The sequence below is a fragment of the Hypomesus nipponensis genome, chromosome 26 (assembly GCF_054491055.1).
Source record: "Hypomesus nipponensis isolate SF chromosome 26, ASM5449105v1, whole genome shotgun sequence".
Classification (NCBI taxonomy): domain Eukaryota; kingdom Metazoa; phylum Chordata; class Actinopteri; order Osmeriformes; family Osmeridae; genus Hypomesus; species Hypomesus nipponensis.
Window position 1 is genome coordinate 4,930,001 of NC_140386.1, and position 16,658 is coordinate 4,946,658.

Sequence of the window (16,658 nt, forward strand, 5' to 3'; positions counted from 1 at the left end):
TCCCCGGATCCCACGCCGCCACTGCCTCTTTCTGCCTCTTTCTGTCTCTTTCTGCGCCTCTGAGCACATCCCCCTCCACCTCTCCTTCTAACTCTGTCTTTCTCTCTCTCTCGCCATCCATCCATCCATCCATCCATCCATCCGCTCATTATTTTCCTTATTACAGTTTCTTTTTCATTTCTATTCCTAAAATGTTGGTTTTTCTCAGTTGTCTTAAAGTATTGCATGTAGCCGTGTGTTTTGGACATTAAATTGGCAGTATGTGGAGCTTTTACCTGTTTTGCCCTCTGCCCAAACCTGCCATGCCTTGACATATCCCTCCCTCGCTGACTGTCTTTTAAACTCATCTGCTGTACCTCAGCGTCAACAATCTTGACATATTCTGAGTAATCACCTGGGATTAAGGGGGAGCGGGTGGGGGGGGGAATCATGACTCAGCTGTTTTGGAAAAGTAGATATCATGAATCTCTGGTGGCAGATTGATTCAAACAGGCTGTGGCGTGGGTTGCCGTAGTACAGTACTGCACCGGCTCTCAGTGACTTCCCGCTCTCATCTGGAGCCCAGCTGGGCTCGCTCGTCCTCTCTTGCATTGTGGGTAATCTGTTGCAGCGCGGCCGAGCCTTGGGCAGACCTTGGACCACCTTGTGTTCTCTGTTTCTTCTCCTCTACTCGATACCTCCTCCCCCCCCCTTCCGTTCCCCACGGCGACCGCTCTCCGCGTTTCTTTCTGTTTAAAACATTTGGCATCCCTCCTTCTCTCCTAGGAGCTTAATGTGTCCTCAATGTGTGTCCTGGAAGGTGGTGTGTGTGTGTGTGTGTGTGTGAGAGACTGTGTATGAGAATCCGTGTGTGTGTGTGAGAGAGAGATTGTGAGAATGTGTGTATGAGTCTGAACCTAAGCAGCTGTCTCACAGTCGCCCCCCCCACCCCCCCCTTTCTCCTGTTCCTCTCAGGTGTCGATCTCCTCCATCGGTTGGGCCTGACGGACAGCAGAGAGGCCCCTTCCTCCGGGACCAGCTCCCCTCCCTCGCCCTCCCGTCTGACTGGGCCTCCCCCAGGAGCCGGGGTCACCCTTGATCCGGGCGCCCACATCGAAGCCCCCGCGGGGGGCCTGTTCCCGCCGGAGATCGGCGAGGAGTTTTCCGTCGTGGTGAGCCTCGGCTCCTGGCCAGCGGACCATGCTTTCCTCCTCAGCGTGCGTGACGGCAGGGACAGGCTGCAGTTCGGCGTCAAGCTGCTGCCCAACAGGGTGGTGGTCCACACGGGCGAAAAGACCTCGGTCTACTTCGCCCACCGCCTCCGGGACGGGCGCCCGCCGCACGCCTTCGCCCTGGGCGTGCGTCCGCGCTCAGTGTCCTTCTACGCCGACTGCGGGGCGGAGCATCGCCGGGAGCAGACCCTCACCCGGGCCCCGACGCTGGGATCCGGAGGCGTGCTCACCCTCGGGAGGATGAACTCCAAATCGAGCCCGTTCCAGGGCCGCATATGCCAGCTGGACATCTACCCCTCGGCCCGCGCTGCCTCCCGCTACTGCGACTACCTAAAAAAACAGTGCAGGTTGGCAGACACCTTCCGATCGCCCCCGCCACCCCTAACCCCCTCCTCCGCCCCCTCCGTGGAGTCTGGCACGGTGCCCGCCTTCCGAAACGGCCAGACCCCCACCGGGGCCGGAACGTCTCCCAGCCTTTCCACCGAGGGTTCCCGACCGCCGCACCCAAGCCTGGGCTCCTCTGAGCAGGCTCCCCTGGGGCTTGGGACCCAGAGCTCCCTGCTGGAGCATCTTGCCCATGCCACCACTCTCACCCCCAGGCTAGACCCCGACACCCCCGCGTCAGGCACCCTCGCTGGGCTCGCTGCTCTGGGCATCGCCCGCAGGAGTACCCCCGCCCCAGCAGGGGGCAGCAGACAGCATGACCCCCAGGCCGAGAACACCACGGAGGAGGAGGGGGAGAAGAGGAGACCCGGGGCGGGCCCCGACCCAACCCCGGGTCCGGTACCCCCCGTCAGGCAGAGCCTCTTGAAGGAGGGCTTGAGGAACAGTTCGAGGCCCAGGGTCTCTCTGCCCCGGCCCACAGACCTTCTCCTGGAGAACCAGCTGAGGACCAACGGCACCACGCTGTACCGGGAGAACCAGGTGGACACCTCCGAGGAACACGGTGCGGACGGGAGCTACGACGTCGACATGGGAAGCTACGACTACGGATACGAATACTTCTACGACTACGACGGCGCTTTACACGGGCCCAAAGGAGATCCGGGGCCTACGGTAGGTGTCTACGTTTTCTGAATGCTCACGGTCGCAGATGGGGAGAATGTTAGCGTCAGGTTTTTGAGACAAGTCCGAGCAAAGACGCGCGGCAAATTACAATGCAAGGCAAACGCCCCTAATTTATGACCATTAGGCTTTTGAGTGCTTCCCCACATCACATTTGGCGCTGTCTAAATGTGGAGGAACATATTTTGGCAGAGCCTGTGCATTGATTTAGAGAGCGAAAGGGTGGCGTGTCCAATCGTTTTATCTTTTTTTTTTATTTTATTTTTTTCATGTATCAACAGGTGGTTAAAATAACACGTCATATTTGAAATACTGCCAGCTCTCTCAGGTGGGGAGGGGGGACGGGTCTCTCATCCTTGGCCTAGCGACCGAGCACAGAGAAAGCATCAAACGGCGACGTCATCCGATCTCATCAGTTTCCTTGTTTCTTTGAGTTTGTTTTTAGGTTTTTTTTCTCTCGCGCGCGTCTCCAAAGTGAGAACAAGGGATCCATTCTGTTATGGCGCCGATCTCGATGTCGCGGTAAAATGTTCTCCCACCTCAGGCCTTCAGAATGTATGCGTGCTGATGCTACATGTGTCGATAGATCCAGCCGAGTTTCCATAGCATTTCCATAGCGTCGCTGCTGCCGTCAGCGTCTCCACACTGGGGACTCTGGTGTTTCACAGGTTTCCAAGGCGACGCGTAGCTGCTCTACTCCACTTAAACACCTCGCATTGCACGTGGTACGAGGTACTCACCGACCTGTAGAAAATGGTGAAGATGACCAATTTGTTAATTGGATAACGTTCGAGTTTCTGTTTTTAAGGTCTTCAGTAAAACTTTATTTGACTGGATTTTGAGTTTTTCTGGTAGGCACCATGTTAGCAGCAACTGGTTGTTGGTTTTCTCCGGAAGTACTCTGACTCCTCCATGTCCTGATGTGGTCAGTTCAGGGTTAATGGGTCAGAATGTGATATTGGAAAACACCAAGGTCATATACACATTTGAGTATTCAATGTTAGACAAAAATACTGAGGAAAACAAGTGTCTGCACACAATTCTTTCCAATATCCCACAATGTAATCAAACAACGACATTAGTTATGGAGAAGCATTTGTTTTGATATGCGTCAGGTGCGGCCATCTTTGAAGGGATTATAGATGGCGTTGCTGATGAGGGTGCCATGTACGCTATCCTGGATAGACAGCAAGCAAGTGAAGAGTCGATCAAGAGTGTAGTGGTGTCTCTTGGCCTTGTTGCAATGGCGAAGGTGGTGGCGTGTTCACTGTTTCCGTCAGGCTGTGTGTAGGAGTGGAGCTTAGGAGCTCACATCTGTCTGGGAGACCAGCGCAGGGAGGGGGGTTGTGCAGGTCTTTCCTCATGATAACCTCCCACAAACACACACACACACACACACATACTGTCTCAACACGTGTGGGGAAAAAACACACACACTACTATGTTCTGTGTACTCTCACGCTGACCCAAATGCATACAGCAGACATGCGAGCGTGCGCGCACACACACGCGCGCGTGGACATACACAGATACACACCGTTTCCTCCAGGTGGACCATGAAGTAAAGTGACACGTTGGAAACGAGGGAAGACGTGGGTGAACCAACAGGCATCACACACCTGGCAGGCGGGGTCATGTTCCATCACTGAGCTCGTTCAAAAAAAAAACAAAAAAAGAATTTGCGTGGAAGTCTCATGAAAAGAGCATGCTAACATTGATATCCGTTGCTTCTTCTCAAGACCGATTATGTATCGCCGTGATGGTCTGACTTCCGCCTCTGGGGGCTGCAGACCGCATGTTCGAAGGTACCACGGCGACGGCGCGTCCACGACGGAGGCATAACCTTCCCACAGACTCTTCCAATCTTCATCCTGTTTGACGCTCCAGTGATATTCTGGATTGTTTGTTTTATTTGGAAAGGGGCCTGTTGCAGGAAACGCGACGGGGGCCAAATAAGTTTGAACACCCTCCAGTTTCCGATCATACTTCGTGCGTAAACGAGAAAACGGTGGCCCGCGGATCTCCTCCTGAGGCGGATGCAGTACGTTGTGTGTCGATCGGCTTTGGCTTTTCGGAGGACGTGTTTGTGGAAAGACTCGAAGTTCTCATTCCTCATCGGCGCTTATTGGACGTGGGATGAAGCCGCAAGCCACCGAACGGGGTTTACACCACATACAGTGTTTTTATATCGTTGGCTTTGAAGGAGGAGAACAGTAGGCTCCCTCCACAGTCCATAACTCGATCAACCCTTTCTCATTTGTTACCGAGTTGTGATGTCAAGTGCAGGACAAATTGGCATTAAGTTGTTATCTGTTGGATGTGTTGGCTAAAACGTGGCCGTATCCTGCTGTCAACTGCCTCTGGGTTGACTTTCGGCTTGGAACGGACCAACATGAGCTTTCAGGCATTGCTTACTTGTCTTTGGCGGATTTTGACTTTTTGTCCAGACACATACAGGTGCTGAGCATGCGAGTCTTTGAGTCTTCTACCAAGACGGTTGTCTCATCTCTGGAATATGTGGGGCTTTCCCTCGGACTCTTGTACATCTTGAGCCCAACTGAACATGTAGTGGAACCGTTCCATGTGTTTCCTGTTGCCCTGTCTTCTCCCGTGTTCCCGACGTTCCTGTTCTTCCAGAACTGACCGGAGGGCTTGTAGCTTCGGGCGCATGCAGGGGGATGGAACGTGATCCGGCCTCCTCAGAGCGAATCTATTAGCTCTGTTCAGGACGTTTTTGTTCGTTTGTCTTTGAACTTAACCAGCTCAACTGTGTTTTTTTGGTCACGGTGAACGACATGTTTGTGCTTGTGTTAATGCGCTCTCCCTCTCTCTCTCTCTTTTTCTTTTGTCTCTCACTCACGTACACTCACACTCTCCTACACACACTTTTTTCTCTCTCTCTGTATCACACATGCACTCTTTCTCTCTCTCTTTCTTTATCACACATGCTCTCTCTCTCTCTCTCTCTCTCCCAGGGTCCCCCTGGTCCCGCTGGCCTGCCTGGTCCTGCAGGAAAGAGAGGTCCTCGGGTGAGTACGCTAAGCCTTTCCTGTCACCTAGGGTTACGTGATGTCACTCTCATGTCATGACCTAGGAGCCTCAGACGCCCTCCCCTCCCAGGGTTGGGTCCGATCGCACCACAACTCCCATAACCATTACCAACAGGTCCCAATGGCTTTCGAAATGGAATAAAGGCCGTGCAAAAGGAGGCGTCTCAAAACGACGTGCGGTCGAGATCACGTCGACTGGCTTTTCGACGCGTGCCGGGTCGGGGCCTACTCATTACAAGCACATTCAAATCGAGTCCAACTTTCATTGTACAGCCCAGACGAGCAATGCCTCCAAGACAACAGACCTGGACCCCTCGTCGTCTGACAACATATAGCCTAGCGTCCTCAGCAGTAACGGACATGAGCGATGTGTTATCTGGTTGACCTCAGCCCAGTGATCCGGTATGTCTACATTTACATTTAGTCATGTAGCAGACGCTCTTATCCAGAGCGACTTACAGTAAGTACAGGGACATTCCGCCCGAGGCAAGTAGGGTGACGTGCCTTGCCCAAGGACACAACGTCATGTGCACCGGCCGGCAATCGAACTGGCGACCTTCAGATGACTAGCCCGATGCTCTACCCGCTCAGCCACCTGACTCCCCTCTACCCAAGGTGCTGACAGTCACAACCTGGGTTTACGCAGGTCCCGAGAAGGAAGGCTGGCAGAGTGGCAGCCATGTGTAGGAGTGAGAGGAGGAGCCGTGGGAGAGAGAGCAGGCGTTGTTTACCATCGCTCGGCTTCGCAGCATCAACTCAAGATGGAGGAACCAGCTCCAGATGTCGCAGTCTCCACAAAGTTCCCTTCACAGCCTGAGATGTTTTGAGCGTGTGTGTGTGTGTGTGTGTGTGTGCGTGTGTGCGCGCACCAGTAGTGGGTTTGGTAATCGGATACAGCCAGTTTTTAAGACTCTCTTTGTCTGTCGTGTCCCTGCCTTTCCTTAGTTCATGGACCCCTGAAATCACTCAGTCTCAAGGGTAACTTCTGGGAAGGTGCTTGGGATTGGTCCAGTATGGTGGCCCATAGAGTACAAACAGTCAAAGAAGTATGTAATGTGTTGTGTGGGTACTACAGGCCTACTGTCTTAGCACTGTGGACACAAACCCCCTCAGGCGTGTCCTATACTCACACACAGTCACGCACACCACTCTAGTGGGGTACACTTTTAAAGATATATATATATTGAAAGGCATGTCTCCTTTAGTCCGATAGTTGCAGTTACAGAGAGACAGGAAATGTATGAGAGAGAGAGAGATGGGGGAGGCACGCAGGTAAATTCGAACCCGGGCTCCTGCGATTAGGCCTGGCTCTGCATGGTCGGCACTCTGCCGTATCTGGTGAGCCACCGGGCGCCCCCGCCCCTCCACAGGAGGGTACACTTTTAGCTCCCCCCTGAAACCATCTGCTCCTGCTAAGATGGGTGATGGATGGAATGAGGGGAAGGGGAAGGTCGGGAAAACAGACGAAAAGAGGCAGCGATATGATCAAGGTTCTCGTGTGTGTGTGTGTGAGTAAGAGGAGGGGGGTGGGTGTTACTCACAGTAAGGACAGCTCTCTCTCTCTCTCTGAGCTATAAAAACCACATGGCCTCAGTTGCACCAGACACTAGAGATTGAGGGATAGGTACTTTGTGCAGTGCGTGTGAGCGACGTAGGGTGGGGGGGGCGGGGGGGGGGGTGGGGTGTGAACGTATAGGTTAATAACAAGTGTTTGAGGAAAGAACCTGTAAAGAGAGGTTGGCGGGTCTCTACCCCATCATTTAGAGTCTGTTAGCGGCTGATCACCGACATGCATGCTGACTGATCACTCTGCAAATGAAAGAGCGTCGTCTGACCTCATGCCTCAAATGCGTGTTTCAGAGAAAGCAGCCCAAAACGGTGAACAGCAGGGGTGCAGATGTGTGTGTGTGTGTGCGTGCAGGGACTGTGTGTGCGTGTTCGTACATGCATCTGGGACTGTGATCAAGAAAAGTTCATGAGTCGTTCTGCTGACAACAAAAGCTCGTCGGAAATCCCATTTTCTACCACAACTGGGCGTGAGCGCGCGCGTGGGCGGGAGCGCGTGCGCAAGCGTGCCCGGGTGTGCCCTTCCGCGTGTGTTGAGGGTGCATTCCTGTGATCGAAGGACGGGCACAGACTTGGCACGTGACCAAACACGTGACATAATATATCGGCTACACGCTCGTCTCTCTCCATCTCGCCAGCCAGCAAGATCACTTTAGGTACCGTAACAGTTGGATCAATATGTGAGTTATAGCTCACATATTGTACACAGTCCCACCCTCTCTCCACAGCAAGGGTTTCAGCTGGAAGTCTTACCTAACGTCTGATTGAACACGAAATACTGTGCTGTCATTGTGATGGACTGTTGGCTAATCTGTCTTGCTTCTCTCTCTCTCTGTCTCTCTCTCTTTCTGTCTCTCTCTCTCTCTCTGTCTCTCTGTATGTCTGCTTGTCTGTTTCAGGGTCCCACCGGTCCGCATGGAAACCCTGGTCTGCCTGGCCCTCCCGGACTCAAGGTGAGTGTCCCCGATCTGGGCTGAGCTTCCACCCCCAGCCCCCTCCGGAGAAGCCAGAAAGAACCGGCGCTGTTTAGTGTCTGGGCTGCTGTCTCAGAGGTCTCTGTCTGGTCCTCGGAATTTCAGACGCAGGCCCGGGATGTTCGATGTCACGCTACCCCCCCCTCCCCCCACCCTGCTTTCTCTTCTCCAGTAGGGCATGCTGTGAGATGTAGTGTGCCAGGGAGCCCTGAGAAATCACACACAGTGTGTGGCCATGGGGTCAATGTCATAATTCGCTGCCCTCGTCCAAAAAAGCCTCCTTGTTAACATGATTTCTGTGAAGACACAGGAACTACACCCACATTACGCTGGAGAGTGGGTGCTCAGAACACTGTGTCTCTTGGAATGACGACTGGATTTCCTGTCTTGGCCAATGAGAGGAGAATGTAGCCGTTTTTTTTTGATTGGGTGGAAAATGCCCCCTGGGCATGACGGAGGCCTTTGGTTGTCTGTTCTTAGCTGATGGACGAGGGGAAAATGCCTGTGTATGTCATTTGATTGAGTAGGCATTAAAGGGGAGGGGCGATAAGGGGGTTGTTTGATAGGTGGATGGAAAAACACATGCCGGAGAATTGGATGTTGATTCATCGGTACCACTTGTTGAATGAAGCAGATAGATGCTTTGTCGTCCACACTATAGTTGCGGAGGTCTTTGAAATGACAGACAGACTGAGTTGACCTGAAGCTAGTTTAAACACACATGCGCCTCCAGTTTACGGTTTGTCACACAAGGTTTGTATCCTTAATAAACACAGTAAACGGACGGCTTTTTTGTCAATGCGTTTGATGTGGAACATTTAGTACGAGTGACTGTGATTGAGAACATGTTTTTGGACCATAGCAACATGTGCTCTACTCGGGAAACTTTCATCCAAAAAAGTAGAATTGCTGCGATTCCAGGAGAGACTGGAAAGTCATTTTGGTGACAGAGAAGCATCTGGGCTTTCTGCATGAGATCCACTGATCCTCACAGACTCACTATGAATCATTCCCACAATCCATCTCTTTGTCTTGTAGATAAGAGAGAGAGAAAGAGACAGATGATTTACAACATCAGTCATTTTGGAGTCGTGGGGAGGGGGCAGGGGGTGGTTAAAATCATTAGTGTACCTTATGTATGGTTTTAAGAATCCCCCCTCCCTCCCCACAAGCTTGAAGCTGAAGAAGTTGACAAGATAAATCTCCGCCTCAGTCAGTGTAGTCAAACCAAGGTGAAGCACAGGCAGGAAAAAGTACAAAGTACACTTGCTCACACACGCACTCACACACACACACACACATATACAATGCAGTCTCGCGCACACCCCACACACACACGTACACCCAAACATAGCGCTCTCTCTCGCACACGCACCGGAGAATGAGCAGCGTGTTCTCAGACTGAAGGAAACAGGCCTCGAGCCAAAGGGCCCTGTTATGATCCGCAGGTCTGGTGTTGAGCTCTCCCGGGTGTGTGAGGAACCCCCGTCTCTCGTCCTGTGGGCGTGTTCCCGTCGAACGCGTCTGACTGCACGCTTTCGCGTCTGCTCTAGGGAGTCAGATGGCTGAGCGGTGAGGGAGTCGGGCTAATAATCAGAAGGTTGCTGGATCGATTCCCCGCTGTGCCAAATGATGTTGTGTCCTTGGGCAAGGCACTTCACCCTACTTGCCTCGGGGGGAATGTCCCTGTACTTACTGTAAGTCGCTCTGGATAAGAGCGTCTGCTTAATGACTAAATGTAAATGCTCTGGCCTACGCCGTCCTCGGGTGCAGCAGACTTGTGCTCCCTGCCTCTGGTGCAGGGAAGGACGGAACTCTCCGGGGCTTGGTGCTTCTATGACGCTGCTACCAGCTTGAGGATGGCAAATGTACACGTTTGTGAAGTACGTGTGTATGAAGGAGAAAATGCCATTCCTAAATAACATCATTCAACATAAGCCAATTGTATGTGTCATGTGTGCCATTGTATGCAAACACAGACTGTATTTGAACGCACATACTGTGAAGCTGTAAGCAGAATTGGCTTTCCCCCTTCCTGCAATGCGCGTTAGAGATGCGTGGACAGCTCAGCCACGCACACACACACACACACACACACAATATACACACACACTCACATTGAGATCATGGTTGGGGTCTGGACGTGTTGGGCTTTTGTCTCCGAAATATGGAACACACGTGGAGCCCAGGTTTTTCCGAACAGCCCCGCGCATCCTATATTTAGACGCTCATTGCTGTTGGGTTTGCGTGGTGCGGCCATTTTTATAGCGCATGTACTCTTCCAGGCGATGGGATAGAGCGAAGGAGCTCATTCGAAGGCTTTGTGTGGTTCATGAAAGACGTCTTCGCTTTTCTAGTAAACAGTTTTATACACGTATCTGAGGTAGCCAAGGCCGGCATCCACTTCATCAGCATCTCCCTCGTCATATAAACCAGAGAAGCAGCTGGAGTTTTACTAGGGTGCCGATAGAAGCTTCTGGGTTTTACCTCCTGGGTTCACCACCATGGGGTTCGAACCCTTGACCTCCACACTCCAAACACTTCTAACCCCACCCCCCCCCCGGGACCGGGACCCTGGGTCTAGGACAACTGCTTCCTCCAACCTGCCTAGCTGGGAGTCTAGTGTTGGAGGTCGGTGGGGGGTCTTCAGAGCAGTGCAACTCCCCCCCCTCCGTCCCCCTCCAATACTCCCCCTGCTGTGCTGAGGTTTTACTACGCCAAGGGGAGGAAGTGTCTCGCTCGTAAAGGGGCTGTAGATGGCTGCTCCGGGGCCTAACCCAGGCCTGGCGGTGGTTCTCCCAGACAGTCAGACGCATGGGGGCCGCACTTGCAGGGATGTGGGCTGGGGATGATGGGAGCAGGACCAGGGCGTCTGGGGCTCTGTGGTTAAACCCAACCAGACCTGCAGTCCATAGATTTGCTCCACAATCTTGCTCTTTCGTTGGTGGCTGGGGAACACAAGGTCCACCCAGGGATTAGAACAAAGGAGGTATGGGATTTCCTCACTGTCACTCACAGCATTTGGATCATTTGGTTTATTGACTGGATTACAATGAATCAATGTGGCCTTGTTCATGCAATGGGAGTTCTTTTTCGAAATGGAATATGTTTCCCCCAAACCACACACTCAAAGACAGGAATGCTTTGCTGTCCTCTCTGATCTGTCAGATGGCGGGCTTGGGATATGGATGCATGTGTTCCGGTGTGACTTAGGATGTTGCTCGGGCGCCATGTGAGATTGCTGGAAGACTCCTGGGCGAAACGCTGGTCCATTGCTGGCGCTAAGCACGGCATCGATGAGTCATTCTCAGACCCCAAACTCACTCTGGAGACGGGGGCGGAGAGAGCTCTCTTTGTCTCTGTCCGGGTGAAGGCCCCCACCCTGTGAACTGTGTTCTGAAGGCCGGCGGGGTGACGGAGGAATACGAAACAAGCGGCCCTTATGTGTGATGAGTCTCTGGCGATTCGCTAAAAGCCTCCACTGACGGTTTGTTTGAGCGCGAGCATGAAATGTTATGACGAGGCGCTCGGGGGAACCTGAAAGAAACGGAACGATGTGAGTCATGCTCTTTTGCCACGTTTCACACGGAGAAAGAGGCTGTCGAGGTTACGCTTCCGCCTCTGTTGTGGGGGTAATCCTCTTTTCCCAACCAAGCTGCTCAATGCCATCAGTCAAATCCATGTTTAAAATCAACCCCACGAAGACAAAGGGTCAAAGTTTCTTCAAGGTTACTGGTTAAACTCATGGAAAGTTTAGCATTGACCAGTAATGTGTTAGTGTGTTAGTCTGTGCCTCACCATCCAGTAGAGAATGTAGAACAGGGGTCTGGTTTTTGACTCATGCTCTTGGGAGATTTGGCTGAAATGCTGTTTCACCTCAAGTAGGGAACCACTCCCATGGGCAGAGTGTTTGCCCCGTTTGTTGGCGTGGTAGTATGACATCATCGTGGTGTGTGCGGTTCACAAGCCGGCTGAGGTTACGGCACTGAAAGGAAACCATGTTTTGTCACACTCGTGTCAATCCAAAACGGGGTGGCTTTAGAAATGCAACCCGTTGTTTTGATCGCCGCGTCCGTTTTTTTCGGATGTTGTGTTTGCGTCCGAACAATGGGAGACGAGTCTTGTTTCGTTGTAGATGTCACGATGTGTGCGAAGAAACGATTCATACCTCGCTGAGGAACGGGGCAGAGTTTAAAAAAACAAACATGAAAACATCGAAGGCCATGCAAGCAAAGCGTGTGTGGACGTAGTCGTTCCATTGTGAACGTTGTGGCTTTCTGTATTTGCCAGGCATTAAGTAGTCACTTAGGGCCGTTGTTTCCATTGTCTGTTCCTCCACAGGGCTGAGATTCTCTCTGTCGCTCCTGCCGTCATCTACACACACACGTGTCAGTCCGGGCTGAAAGAGAGGCTTAGGGAAACGTCCTCGCCACCCATACGTGTCAATACCTCAGTCATCTCCTCCATCGTGCCTTTAAGCCTGTCCGCACACAGCAGATCGCCCTGTCATTCCCGAGTCACGGGAGAACAGTGTAGATCACGCGGAAAGGGGAATTGGCCGCTGGGGAAAGCCAGGCCATCTCTTGTATTCCTTTCGAGGGCTAGAAGATGCAGAAGGGAGACATTTTATTTTGGGAAATGTCTTCAATTTGTCTTCACCAGGTTCCGTAGATAATTACATTCATAAGAAACAAATTTTATTGAAAATGAATCAATTGGAATGGAACAAAGAACATCTCAAAACGCACAACACGCGCACAACAGGCACGCGCACAAACACTAAGTGTAACATCCCCAAGCTTTAAAGGATGGTCACTCTCCAACTGATGCTTCATGCAAAGCTTTATTACGTTACTGCAATGCGTTCAACACCGTAAGAGCTGAAACAAACGCATGTATATTCACATTACCATTTGCAATTCACAAGTGCCATTGCTAACAGCAGACAATTGGCTAACAATGTTTTACGAAGTTAACAAACCTTGTTCTCCCATTTACTTGGGGGCTGTAAAAATAAAGTGGCCTTTAATTTCTGTAATTCCGTAATTGTCCTTTATGTAGAACCTTTACTTTTGCTTTGTCTTTCTTAAGTCATGCACATCAGTCACTTCTTCACATGTAGAAAGTGCGTGTTCATTTAATGCTTCCGTTACCCATAAGCCCGTGACGTACATTTCAAATTAAAAGGCTATAAGAACCACTAATAAAATACAGCAGTAAAAACATAGAGTTCACAATAAGAACTCGTCTTTAGGTCCTTCACAATAAGGGCTTCAGAGATCAACCCGTTATCAAAGGGCACTTAATTCCCTCACGTTAGGCCCTTCCAACTCATCACCATCGGGGCTGAAGCTCCTTTAAGAAAGCCCCGGGCTGTATGAACGGCTATTTCCAGCATCACTCTTCGTCCTCGGAGCCGTCTCTCCTTCGGCCCGCCTCAGCAGAGCGTGGGAATCGGGTGGCGATCGTAACGGGACCCGCCACTGTGTGAGGCGTCGGTCGCGGAGTTGACCCCCTTCGCCCTTTGCCCCCTTGCCCATGTGGCAGAGAGGGGTGGGTGGTTGGGAGGAGGTGGGGGTTGGAAGGTGCTGAAATGAGTGTTGACCTGTGTAAATCTCCCCCGTGACAGGGCTCAAAGGGCGACCCGGGACTGTCTCCAGGCCAGGCTCCCGCAGGAGAGAAGGTAAAGGCGTCCTGGGCTGCCTGGCTAGACGCACTCGCGCCCCAGTCGGCATGGATCTGTCTGTCTCCTTTGTTTTTGTTCCCTCTCCTTCCTTTTGTCTCTCTCTCTCTCTGTCTCTGTCTCTGTCTCTCTCTCTCCACACACACTCTGCTGCCTCCTCTGAAGAGCTGTCAGGGATTCTCACCTCACAGCATCTTCACCCGTCTTTTGCTCCTTTTTCACACGTCGTTCTCCTAATATCTTTCAGTGCCCTTTCCCTTTCTTGCTCTGTTTCGCCGCCAGCTCCCTCACCCCCCACCCCCTCCACACGCAGCCCCTCGCTTTCCCTCGCTTGAACTCGTATCTATTTTTAACTCGCTTTTTCTTCGTTTCTGCCGTTTGCGTTGTGTGTCAAACATTCACTCTTTTGTTGGTCGAAAGTGAAAGTGGAATGAGAATGTTTTACAGCTTTTGAACCGATTATTTTTTTTATTATACCTCTTATCTGATGCTATGTTGCCCCTGTGTGACTGCAAATCAAGCTATCCAGCCATCGGCCTTGCAGCAGACATTTCACTAGAACCCTGGCTGAGCTATTAGCCAATAGCTTGTAGCCTTTAGCAGCTGCAATCTGAATGCTGTTTCTGTTGGCTAGCCTTGCTCCCCCCCCCCCCCCCCTTTCGCCATCCATCATTCTCCTCTCTGCATGTCTTCCCAGCTGGGGCTGTTCCTTCTCTTCATCTGTTTTCAAATCTCTGCTTTTGTACCATGTCTGCTATTTCATAAAGCTAGAAGGGCCTTTGCAACGAATTTGGAGAAAACAGGACTTGTGCAACATCCCGTTCGGGGCTGATTGCAGATGTTTACTCGATCGTAAACTGTACATGGGCCCCGGCTTGAGGACCATACCAGCGCTCCAGTTTCGCCATGTCGTTCCACCCTCGTCTTCTTCTAAACACTTCCCACTAACACTGTAGCACTCTGCACTGTCTCACCCCCTGTCCTCAGAACGTCACTTGGTGTCGGCCCTCCTGCCTCTGTTTTCTCGCTTCTCTATCCTGACACACAAGGGTTTGGGCGTGACCAGAGTATACCGTCATGCCCCGGAACCCAAGAAGATCTTCATGGGTGTTGTGGCTAATTTTGGTTCGCTTTCTCTCTCCCTCAAGGGCGAGCGAGGCCCACCAGGCCTGCCTGGTCCGGGCGGTTTCCCAGGTCCGACGGTAAGAGAACCACGACCAGGGGATGGGGGGGGGGGGTACACGTTCGTTTGGCCTGCTGGTTTGGACTTCGGGCTTATTTTCGGAAACCAGCCTAAGCTGAACCGAATGCTGCATGCAGAGGAGACTTCTGGAAGGGCAGACGATCCGTTTTCTCCTCCGTGCTGGGGGGCTAACACCTGATGCTCCCACTGCATAAGCTCCCAGGCTGTTAGCCACACGCTAGCAGAGGGGCTCTTTGGAGCTGGGCTGTGGTTAGTATTGGGTTACCCTGCCACAGAGAGAGCCTGTCTCAGAGGCCGGGGGGGGGGGTAACCCCTTCAAGCCCACCCTGCTCTCGGCACGGGGATGCGGAACGGGACCCGTCTGCGGCCCGGGCTCCCGCCACGCACGAACCTGAGGGGCCTTCAGGGGTCAGGGGTCGTCTTTAAGAGGAAAGGCCTTCTGCGAGAGGTTACGGCCTCGATGACAGGCACCATCCGATGCCTCTTCAAAAGAGCAAATGGCGTGAGGAGGAGGAAGGAGGAGTGCTGACCGCACACACACACACACACGAACACACACACACATACAGACTTCAGACATTCCTACCAACATCCGTTACGATGAACGCCGCACAGGATAAGTTCACGGAGCAAGTGACGTTGAACTGGACAGCGGTTGGTGCTCCAGTGTTCCTCGGCAGTTATCAGATCATCCGTGAAAAGCCGAAGGGGAGAGGTCTCCCTGAGCGAAGCCGGGACAAGCCTCGTGTGAGAGTTAATGACGTGGTCTTCCAGTGAAGGTCTGGGCCTGTCTCCACATACCTGCCCTTCTTTCTCAGGAGGCAGAACTGGTGTTTGCAGTAGCTGAACCTAATACCCAGCACATGAACTGTGCCCCCACGAGGTATTTTCAGAGGAAATGACTGACTCGGGGGCCTAAGCTCCCCCCACCTCCCCCCACCCAGTGGGCTTTATATCGAGTGTGAAGGTTCATATGTCACAACCTAGGAAGCGCTACAAGGGCTTCTTCACCGCCCGAAAAGCCGCTTGTCGGTGCCCGAAAAGATGGCGTCCCAACCTTGACCCTTTTTGTTTTCGAGCCGTAAACATCTGTTGTTGATATTAACCGTCGACAGGAGGAGAAGCAGCTGAAGTGGACCAAAAATCTTGCATTTGAAAAGGATTTATGTTTCGTTAAGCCTAGAATAAGTGCTTATTTAACTAAATGTAGAATCTGGCAGGCATACTGAAAGGCTGTGTATTTTAGCAAGCCATCTAGGCTTTCAAGGAAATATCCAACTATTTATATGCTGTCTGTCAGTGTTGATTTTAAATGTTTCTTCATGCTTTGCATCATGATCGTCGATTCAAATTCCTGCCTGTCTTACAAGAAGTTCACAGACTCAATCATTTTGACAATGTCTTTAGAATGATTCTTTATTAATCTGAAAAAGAAAATCACACACCATTTTCTGTCATTGTCGTGCTCTGTTACCTGCGGTAAAAATAGCCTGCCACAACAGGTCATCCAGTAAATCGCAGCCACCTTTGAACTTTGATGGCACCAGACTGCTGGGTGCTGAGAGGAAGCTCCGGAATGTTCCGGAGCTCTTACACCACGTTGGGGTCTTGTTCCTGGATGCTGGATTAAACAGCTGTTAGAACGGTTTTCGCGCCGTGACGTGTGGCAACAGAATAGGGTCACGTGACGCACTACAGAGACGTTGTTTGTGATTGGGTGTTGTGTTGCGTTGCAGGGTCCAAAGGGCTATCCAGGACCAGCGGGTCTGCCAGGAGAACAAGTGAGTAGCGTCTATTTTGTGGAATGTCTCGCTATCGCTGTGCCTTGAGCTGCCAGACATCCATTTTGTAAACGCTTGGTTTTACAGACACAATGCAGGGGGGGTAAGTGGTGACATCAAAAAT

General features: G+C 51.9%; 1 protein-coding gene across 1 annotated transcript in view; it reads left to right on the top strand.

Moving 5' to 3' along the window:
• col24a1 (collagen type XXIV alpha 1) overlaps window positions 1-16,658 on the top strand; it is a 71,825-nt gene that overhangs the window by 9,743 nt on the left and 45,424 nt on the right. The window contains exons 3-8 of the mRNA XM_084692289.1: window positions 955-2,267; window positions 5,252-5,305; window positions 7,792-7,845; window positions 13,496-13,549; window positions 14,698-14,751; window positions 16,490-16,534. Coding sequence (XP_084548415.1) covers window positions 955-2,267; window positions 5,252-5,305; window positions 7,792-7,845; window positions 13,496-13,549; window positions 14,698-14,751; window positions 16,490-16,534 — 1,574 coding nt within the window. The remainder of the gene's footprint in view (window positions 1-954; window positions 2,268-5,251; window positions 5,306-7,791; window positions 7,846-13,495; window positions 13,550-14,697; window positions 14,752-16,489; window positions 16,535-16,658) is intronic.